Genomic DNA, 10,000 nt, shown 5'->3' on the forward strand with positions numbered 1-10,000 from the left:
TGTACTCTGTACAACAATGACGTGAAATAACCAAATTTGAGGCTTTAACGACAACGTGAGCGTACGAATGCAAAACTTTCACTGTATATTTTTACTCTGAAACCGCTTTTACCAATTTATTTTTTTGGGTACTTCGCCCACATCGTAGGACGTGAACGAAATGGTGTAATCGACGTCGACGTCGCAGTCGTAGATTTACGACGTGAAATGATCAAACTTGTGGTGGTGTGGAGTACGCGAGCACCTGACGATGAATTTTCAATTTTCTTTCTAAATATTCACACCGTTTTCAACAATTTTATTCTTGGAATGTGGACTCAATTTCCATGTCGAGCGACTTGGAGTAATTACAAAATTATTACAGTAAGGAGAAATCGCCCTCGTTTTCGCCCTTGCTTAAGGTCCCTAATCTGCGAAAACAACAACCAAAAAAGATATAAGAATTGCACGAGCGTAATCATGGACTTGGGGAAATAAATAGCTGTGATGATAAGCGCATATCTGTTTTTTCATTTATCTTCAAGGGCGCATAAATGAAATGCAAATTTCATTTAGTCACGATAGCCATTGGTCTTTTCATCCAACACATCCTCTACCTCTGAAATGACGATTATCGACAATTCGTAATTTTCCCTGGAATGACTGTTATCGTCAATTTAGATTACTCTGTCCCAGGACTTGTGGTAGCAGATGAAAAGAAAAAAGTAAAAGTTGCATCCCTGGACGGGATTTCAACCCGGAGCACCCAATGTGAAGGAACTGTTTTTATCCACTTAATAACTAAAGATCAACTGACGGACAATTGCACCAATTATTTATCAAATCTAATTAGAATATATAAAATCATTGCTGATTAGTGGTTAAGTCTAGTACTTGATTTTAAAATGGTTAGCTTTCTCTTGAGGTTTGGTAACTGGTATTTTTTCCTTTTTAAACTTGATTCTTAGCCGGTGATAATACGTAACACGTTTACAGCGGCATTCGGAAGAAAAAATATACCGGTATTGATATTTTTAAAAGTGTTCTGTCAGTTAGCGATGCGGTAGTCTAGTGGTTAAGTGAAAGGGTTATTAATCGAACATTCCAAGGTTCAAATCTAGCGAGTTTAGACATTGGGGTTCGGATTTTAAAAATAGATATTCATTTCTCATAATCCCTATCAAGCGCTAAACGGCCTAAACTGATGAAAATAGTCAATTCAGAGAAACTTAGGAATTGTCGATAATAGTCATTTAAGAGGTAGAGGATGGATTGTTTCATCTTACCTGATTTGTGAGAAGTCTCCCATCCACAGCCTTATGTCATCCGGTTGGAGCCTGGGTCCAACAAACCAGCAGCTATGATTGCGAAGCTGACTGTTTGAGGCTCCTAAGAAGAGAAACTGCTGACCAGCTATTGCTAAACCTTCATCCAAAATGCGGTTGATGTCATCAAGCAGTAGATCCAGGCTTCCTCCTCCAGCTGATAACTTCGACAGGTTTTCATCGCGGATGCTGACGCACAGGAAGTTGTCTGGGTCGTAATGTCTGAGCACGCGGTTTTTCACCATAACTTCCGGTGGATAAAGCAATAGCCTCGTTGGAGTGATAACCGCGCGTTTGATCAAAGCACAATGGCTTGGGACGTGCCTTCCCTGAATCCAGGATGTTGATGGATTTCCTTGGTTCAGTGACGACTTGATAGCCTTCTCAGGGTCACAGAACTTGTCTTGTTCCAACGACTTTCTCAACTGGTCTAATACTGCGATCATCTCATCAGGGGGTTTGCTTTGAAGGAGGGTTCCAAAATTCTCAGACAGTCTACTGCGTACGACCGGATGCAATGAGATGACACTTTGGGAAGCGTACATGACATCAAAAGGAATGTCGATTGGCAGATCCACATTTGAAATCCTGCCGTAGCTTTCCTTAACTCGGCAATAGAAGGCTTTCTTTTGAAATCTGTTCTGGATAACAGCCAGAAACTGCATCAAATTAGTAGATTTGTTTGAGGGCATTGCAAAACAAAAAGTCAAACATTGACCCCATGCCCTCTCACCAGTAGGGATGTCAGAAATTCTTTCCCAAATGATTTCACTATCGATAGGACTCGATTCCGCGCGATGACGTAAATTCCTGATCTCGTCCGGGTATTCTTCATCAGTCGAATAGCCTTCGGTACTTCCTGAATCTTCATCAGTCGAATAGCCTTCGGTACTTTCTGAATCTGATGAGTCGTTTACAACACCGTCGTCGTCATTTTGCGGCATATTGTCATTGACTTCTGTCTCAACTTCTTGGAAAAGGCGCGGCGGGTGTTTTGCAGTGAGAAAAATTCTTTTAACACCAGCGCCAACGTCATTATACACAAGTATGAATTCTTCAAGTTCGTCGTAACGCAGTTCGAACTTGTAGAGCTGTGTCTGCAAACGGAATGTCACTGTTAACAACTTGAGGCTGTGGTCGAAATAGGTGTTAACATTTCTCAGGCTCGGTGCTGTAGGCCATTCGCACTGAAAATGGCAACGAGTTACAAGAGTCCCGAGAAATAAAGAACTTGCTGATAACTGGTGAAGAGACTCGCTTGCCTTGTGACGTTTCTTCGGTAGAGAGGTTTGGAGCCACACGGGAATTGGTTCCTCGTCTGGGTTTGTCAATTGTGAGCACCAAACATTCGCCACGTGACAAATGAACTCTTCTTTGGATTTGAACTCTTTGTTGTCCTTCTCTTCGCTTGGTTGTAGGTCAAAGATCATACACTTCTGTTCTTTACCGGCTGATGAAGTTGACTGAGCTATGTCCGAGGACTTAACTTCGAAGTTGCTCTCCAGGAAGCTTATCACACGATAATCAAGCCCTTCCAGGTTTTGCACAGAGACAGAGATTAAAGGATAGTAACGCTTAACGCGAACTTCTTCATCGGCTTCCTCTGGTAAAGGAAGGAAAAAACTTGGCTTCCTCGATTCGCAGCAGAATTTCTCCGCTTGAGACTTAATTGCTTTTTTCTCCATTAATCTCCTTATAGCTTCTTTCATGTTTTCCTCCTTAAGGATAACATCTTGGGCTTCCTTTTCCTCGCTTTCATCACAGATGACGACAAACTTACTGTCGGGTCGTCGGCAAGCACGCCCACGGGTCTGGACAAGAGCCCGCAAGGTAGCCGCGCCCTCAAACCGCACGACCAGGTTACAAATTGGGACATCAAGCCCTTCTTCGAGGACACTGGTACTGATCAGGAGTTTTGTCCGGCCAGATTTGAAATTCTTTAACACTAGCTCTTGCTCATCTCTCCACGTCATTCCATCATAGCTCCCCTGGCCATGACCAACGAAGGCTTCAGGGTTCAACTTTTCAGTCACGTCTGGGATTGCCCTAATCTGCTCACATAGCTTATAAGCCGTCTTACGCATGTTCACAAAGACAATCCCTCTGGATGTTTCATCTACCAGAGAGCAGTCGACAAACTCTTTGACGTGTCTCTCAAGGATGCTGTATCTTTCTGACACGATGCTCCCGTGAATCTCAGGGTTGACTAAATTTCTAACATGTTCAAAAATGGGATTATCAGTTAAAATCCTTTTCAAGACGCCATCTTTAGGTGTAACTGCACACTGTATACGTTGGACGCATTCCTTGAGGCATTCTACGGCATGCTTGCAACCAAGAACTTCACTCAGATCAACAACCCCAAGCATTTGCATTATATGCTCCCCAACTATAAGGGGCTTGACTTTTCGTTGGTCACTATGGCAACTGTCAATTAATTTTCGTAGTGCACCTCTAAAGTTAGCCGAAAATAAAGGCAACCTATCCAGCTCGAGACGATAGGACCCCTGTGTGTTGTCGATATAGGTTTTCCTTAGGTGTTGAATGTGACGCTGTATGACACATTTGAGGTAATTGTTCATAGCATTTGCCACCTCATAAGAAGTCTCAGGACAATTGACATGTGCAAAGAGATCTCCAGATATCTCGGGTGTCGAAATATCACATTCCAGGTTCTTTAACAATTTTTCAAGTTTCACCAAAGTTTGTTGAGTTGACAGCTCTCCAGCTGGAGATGCAGACAAACCGAGTACGAGAGGTTTAAACCTGTCTGGAACGTTGTGATAGAATTGCCCCATGATCTTGTTGTATGGATGGTCTCTTTGGCAATGGTGAGCCTCATCAAAAACCAAGACGGAAACATCGGAGAGTCGGATGATTGGGTCAGTTTGGGTGGCTAAAATATTCAGAAAAATCTGATGGGTCAAAACCAATATATCAATTTTTCTTCTTGCAAGTCTTTCATGCACATCCTTCTGTTGTTCAGGCTCCATTTCACCAACCAACAACCCCACTCTTAAATCTGGCAACTGTTTCTTAATGTAATCCCTTTGTTGGTAAACCAGCGGGATTCGATCAACGAGGAACACCATCAGTTTGTCTGGATTAAGTTTCTTCATACAACTTAGTACCATCGCAGCGATCAAGGTCTTACCTGAGCCGGTGGGAAGATACACCAGCGTGTTTCCAAGCATTATGGAAAGGAAAAGCTCTTTTTGATAATTTCGTGGGTTTTGACGCGTTAAGACATTTATTTCCTGTGAGGTGTGAGTAAGCTCACTTGCATCGCAGTAAACCATGGGTAAGCTTGGTTGGAGAGAGGACTGTGCACTGGTGATATTGCTTGATATAGTCACAACTTCAATTCCACATTCCTTAATAAGTCTTTCACGGACCTTAGACACTTTTTTCGCTTTTATCTTCTCACCGAAGTTGTTCTCGATGTACACGTTTTCAAATTTGAAACATATAAACTCTCTTGATACCAGTTTTGTTACTTTGCCAACAACCACATCGCAATTATGATTTCGACAATTTCGACAATGCAGTGTGTAAGGGCAGCGGTTTTGAGAGCTTTTTCCATCACCTGAATTTTTAACTTTGGAAATTGTTTCATAAGCTCTATCCTCTTTGCCTTCTTTTACCACAAGATGCGAAGGTGGCTCAGTCGGTAGTGTCGTTGCTAGTATTAGGATTTCCCTATCAGCCAGCTTTGAGTAACAGTTCCCACAACGAAGCGTCACCCCACGGGTAGTCATCCAGGATCGGTAGTGTGGAAACATTGTTTTCATTTAACTGCCAATGACCCAAAGGAAAGATACCTGAAGACCAGCACACACGTGGTTAACTGGAAACTGGTGTCACACCGAACAATAAAAAAAGAACAAGATAAAAGAGAATAAATAGCAAAGACAAGAGTGAACATAGAGGTCAAAGAAGATACTCTTTGGTCAATGAGCTAATTCATTAAGGTCTATCTTAGAAGACGGAAACCCTAAAAAATGACGGGGATCCTCGTAGGAAAATTTCAACAAAAACCCTAGAGGAGGAAATTGGACATGAAAAAACGCATAAGTGGCGTTAGCATATGCATCACTGCCATTGTTTTCTTAAGCCAGAGGAACGCACGCATAATAAATTAGGGCCCTGTATGGAAATCTCGCCCTTATGTTGATATCAGTATTACCACATTTACGATGTTTAATCCTTTGCCTCCTGAAAGTTAGCCAAACTGGCGGTTTTACTTGTCAATCGGGGGCCACTTCAGAGGTGAAATGGTCTAAAATTCAAGGGCATCCAACGAGCAAATTTATAAGCCAGAAGCCTTTGAGAGACATTTCTAGGCCTTTTAATGTATAAAGACTGTCCATAGAGATGTTTTTATCACCGAGAAGAATTTGATCTGTTCGAATATCTTAGCTGAAAATTCAAGTGTCCGAAAATTTTAGGTAATGATATCTCATGATTTCAGAAATTGCTAGCTGAACGTTACCTTCTAAGAACTGCCAACCGAGCCATTTGCTCATCCGAAACTGCTAGGTGACCTTTTTAAGTGCCAAAAATTGCAAAAATACCCCTTCCAAAAACGTAAGGGACTACTTTTCCCTGGTTGCGAATCTTTTACATGTTTTTTAGTACAGAAATCTGGAGCTGTCTGGCAACCTACAGCTAAACCTAGAACCGAAATTCTTAGAACATTTTGACTCTCGCGAACACATTGTACACCGAAGATTATCGTTGGGTGCCCCTAAAAATTGTGGATTTTTTCGATATTTCATTGTCTTTGTCTTCAGTTGAGGCGTAATATATAACCGGAAGGTTGCACTACCCTGGTGTTAAAGTAATGAAAACCATAGCGCCGAGAAACTAAGTCTACTTGCATTATTAGCGCGATGCACAAACACCCTCTTGCTTGGATATCAAATGTGGCCTCTTAACAATCTCACCAAAAACCACCTGCCTTTAGTGTACTAAACTTCGCAGTCTTCTCATCAATAAAGCAACCAAGTTAGATTCGCTATCCATGGGCAGTGACAACTTGTCTAAAAGCCAAGGAAATTCTCCTTTTTCATGCTTATTTCTTTGGGGAGCTTGCTTCGTATTTGAAGGTAGAAGACATTTTAAAACGCATTACGTCTGTTGCAATTATCTCAGACCAAGCGAGACGTATTGGTCGTATTAAATGAGCTAAACAGCTTACTTCAGTATGTTTTCTCTTAATGGTTATCCATCTGCTCTTACCTTTGTTTGAATTTCATTTAAAAGTAAAAAAGAATGATTCCTCCTTCAGAAATCCATGAATTAATACTTTTCAGTATTTGATCGAAACCTCTTTCTGTTGATTTCCAACAAGTGAGGGGAGTATATTATATTTTTTCCCGGAAATAATGTCACGCAGACGAAGTCACGTGGGTTTTCCCGATAGGCTTGTCGCACGCGACATTCGTGTGTTTTGTCTTCATGCTGTTTGTGTTTAATATAATAACGAATTGATGCGTCCTTTATCGCCTTTTGACGTCTTCCGAGATAATGGAATATATTAGGAGAAAAAAGGGGGGAACAAACGTTCTCCCATCGTTAAAGAAGATGCTTTTCTATGGGAGAGAAACTGGACAATTTTGAAGAGTCGAAGTCTGGCATTCCCTCATATTTTCGTCAGGTAACTTCATTTCTTAATCATTATCCTTTAATATACAGGTTTTGTGGCCACACATTTGGCAAGATTTCAGCACGGTCCCTACTTAATTATGCACACGCCCCTTTGTATGAAAACAATAGCGGTAATAATCTTCGTGCATCCTTTAGGTCTGCGTTATAATTTGCGTTATACTGTGAGGATTTTCCACACATGACATAATGCTTTGCAATTTTTGTGGCCCTTCCCTTTTCTTTAACTGTCAAACACATTACCCTCCCTTGTCAGACAAAACAAAAAGTCGTCCATCCCATTCAAGATTACATTTTTGTTGACCTTCGTTTGTTTCCTGTCAAGTTATTCACAAGGAAATGACTGCAGAAAATGCGCTTATGGCGAAGGCTGAGGGTTCGAGAGAGACACTGGAGTGTCTTAAGTTGTAGCTGTTGTGGCTGATAGTCCTCCAGTGAGACATACCAAAGTGACAGCCGTGAAAAATTGTCAAAGCAATGAGACATCGACTGGTATAGGTCATCAACGAGGGCCAAATAGATGAGAATACGATAGCCTTGGGTGGTTTCCATAGCCAAAGTGCAAATACACTTGGTCTCAAACCTAACAGAAAGGTAAAATTAGAGTTAAATGAAGGAAAGGCTAAGTGCATGGAAAAAAATTGATGTCACAGGATCAGACAAGTTAGAGCATAGTTAATAGAGGGGACTGGTTTTGAAGCTCAGCAAACATCAAAGGAGGAAACAAAGATGCCAAGATTCTGAAGATTTAGGTTGGAAAGTCCACGACCGTGCACAATCTTTTGTTTTGCGCTCAAACACTGTGCATGAATTACGTAAACCAGCATGTTAATCTTCTGTTGCTTAGTTCCTCAGTACAGAGTAAACAACTATTGTGTTTTGTGCACAGTAAGGCCATTGGTCCTGCAATGTTGATTTTCACAACTACTAGCAGTCGCCCAAAAAATTCTCACACAACATTGAATTGGGGGGAGGGGGATGTAGTATGAGCTACAATCTTGTAACAAAATGATTCTGGACCATTCGCTAAGTGTTCCAACTAAATATGTCTAGTATTGTCTCAGTATTGGTGTGCGTTGGTAGCAATCTGTGCAATGCAATTATACACTGTGCAATATTCCAACAGTTCCAAACTTGTGTGGTAAGTACATTTTTGTCCCCATTAACCCTTTGACATTCAAACTGGCCTAAACTGGCCAGACTTAGTATTTTACTCTGTCTAATGCCAGAGCATTTTACTCTGTCTAACACCAGACGATTTACTGGTCAATGGGGAACCCCTGGGAGTCAATGGGTTAAGTTCTCCCCCAACACAAGGGTGATCCAAAATATTCAGAGCAACTTTTTGGGATGTGTGCTAGAGTTCATGACTGTGTCATTTATTAGGGTACAAATGTATGTTTATTCTACCTCACAAGGTAAATCGTTTACTTAACACAAAGATAATTGGCCTTACAGGATGTACAAAGATGTTTGTTTGAGCTCTTTAATTATAGCAGTAGCTTACATGAACCGTACAAAGCAGAAAAACATTGGGATGAAATTAGCGGATTTAGGGTTGGTAAACAATGTTAGCTCATGTAATTATAGAGATTATCAGTGACAGTGTAGGCTGAACATAAAGTTAAAGGTGTCACTGGTAAAGCATTAGAATTGGGCATGAAACCAATGCTTGAGAATTGCCATCAAGCCTTAGGAGAATTGCCTCAGTAAGACTTCCACCTATGTATCATCTGTGGTTGCTCAAGGTGACTGATGCAGGCCCTGGGGTGGGCATAACAATAGTTATTGCAGAATGCAGTTTGAGTATAATTATGGAAATGATAAGGTACAGTGTACCTAGAATTTCCTAGGGCACAAGGGGACTCAAAACAAAATGAAGCAGAACGGTTCTATGCATGCTTTGTTGAAGCTGCAGTGGAGGAATTTTAAAGTGTTATATATTATATATGAGCCTCTTCATAGGTTATGGGTAGAGGAAGTTAGCTATCTTTCAGCATGGGCTGGTGCAGAGGAAGTGTGTCTTAGAATATTACATGATTCACAAGCACGATGAGGTTTTGTTTCAGCTTACTTAGTGGAACAAAATTAATTGAAACCTCATTTTCCACAACTGTGATTATCTCAGGCAGTACCAGACAACCCCAAGGATTCACAAGAGTTCAGTGCCTGGTTGTGGTTATTTTGCAAAGCTTGAGGCACTTGAACAGATCATAACAAAAAGGGAGAACTTAATAACAAATTCAGAAAAAAGGAGGATTATTTGGTTTTTTAAAAGAAAATGGGTTCACCACCATTGGCAACTCCATTACCTTTCCATGACTTTGACTAACTTCCTCATTTCCATTATCTACCACTGTGAACAACACCTATGGATGGTTGCAAATTTGATGATTTTAAGCTCCAACCTCAAATGAAAAGAATGTTCCACGAAAACAGATTGAATGCTTTTAAACATGGTCCATTCTTTATTTAGATTTCTCTACAAGTAACAATAAACAAGACTCAATTATTAATTTGAAGAGGGAGAACATCCTAAAGTGTCACCATAACATGCTAGGTAGGTTCCCGAGAAACTTATATACACTCCAAAACAAATTTTAAAAATCGAAGTTGAAAATTAGTTATTAATAATTATTATTTGTAAGGAAAGGGAAAATCATATTCTGTAAAGAAGAAACACTCTAAGATTCAATGATCTCATTAGGCGAGGTATTCCACTCATTAACAATTCTATCAATTATGAAAATAATTCTCATTTATCTTTTTAAAAATACAACGGCACTTTTGAATTTAAGGAAATATAAAAAAGCTTTTTGCCTGATCTTATTCATTTCAATGACCAACATTTTTGTTTAATTTTCACTCAAGGTGGAGGACTATAGATGCAAACCTAGATGCCTAGAATGGTCACAGAATACGGAGGAATAGGGACACAGAGGTAGGAAATAAACTAGCATGATATCACCATAAATTATTCACCTTCGGTGAAGAAAGCTATGACTTTTAAGAAGGAAAGTGGCAGATTT

At 40.4% G+C, this 10,000-nt stretch overlaps 2 protein-coding genes across 9 annotated transcripts in view; one reads left to right on the forward strand and one right to left on the reverse strand.

Moving 5' to 3' along the window:
• LOC138011526 (uncharacterized) overlaps positions 1 to 6,662 on the reverse strand; it is a 19,350-nt gene extending 12,688 nt beyond the window's left edge. Inside the window, exons 1-2 of one of the 2 annotated variants that reach the window (XM_068858573.1) lie at positions 6,546 to 6,662; positions 1,266 to 5,158 (exon numbers count right to left, since the gene is read on the reverse strand). In XM_068858573.1, the coding sequence (XP_068714674.1) occupies positions 1,266 to 5,095 (3,830 nt within the window). In that variant the 5' untranslated portion in view covers positions 5,096 to 5,158; positions 6,546 to 6,662. The remainder of the gene's footprint in view (positions 1 to 1,265; positions 5,159 to 6,545) is intronic. The other variant, XM_068858574.1, reaches the window with a different exon arrangement.
• An 80-nt stretch (positions 6,663 to 6,742) lies between these two features.
• The window catches only part of LOC138011529 (uncharacterized), a 42,912-nt gene continuing 39,654 nt past the window's right edge, over positions 6,743 to 10,000 (forward strand). For 3 of the 7 annotated variants that reach the window (XR_011124731.1, XR_011124733.1, XR_011124735.1), the window contains exon 1: positions 6,743 to 6,963. The gene's annotated coding sequence lies outside the window, so the exon portion shown is untranslated. Of the gene's footprint in view, positions 6,964 to 7,296; positions 7,566 to 9,447; positions 9,532 to 9,842; positions 9,913 to 10,000 lie in introns of all 7 variants that reach the window. The other 4 variants (XM_068858577.1, XM_068858579.1, XM_068858581.1 and 1 more) reach the window with 4 other exon arrangements.

The sequence above is a fragment of the Montipora foliosa genome, chromosome 7 (genome assembly GCF_036669935.1).
Source record: "Montipora foliosa isolate CH-2021 chromosome 7, ASM3666993v2, whole genome shotgun sequence".
NCBI classification, from domain to species: Eukaryota; Metazoa; Cnidaria; class Anthozoa; order Scleractinia; family Acroporidae; genus Montipora; species Montipora foliosa.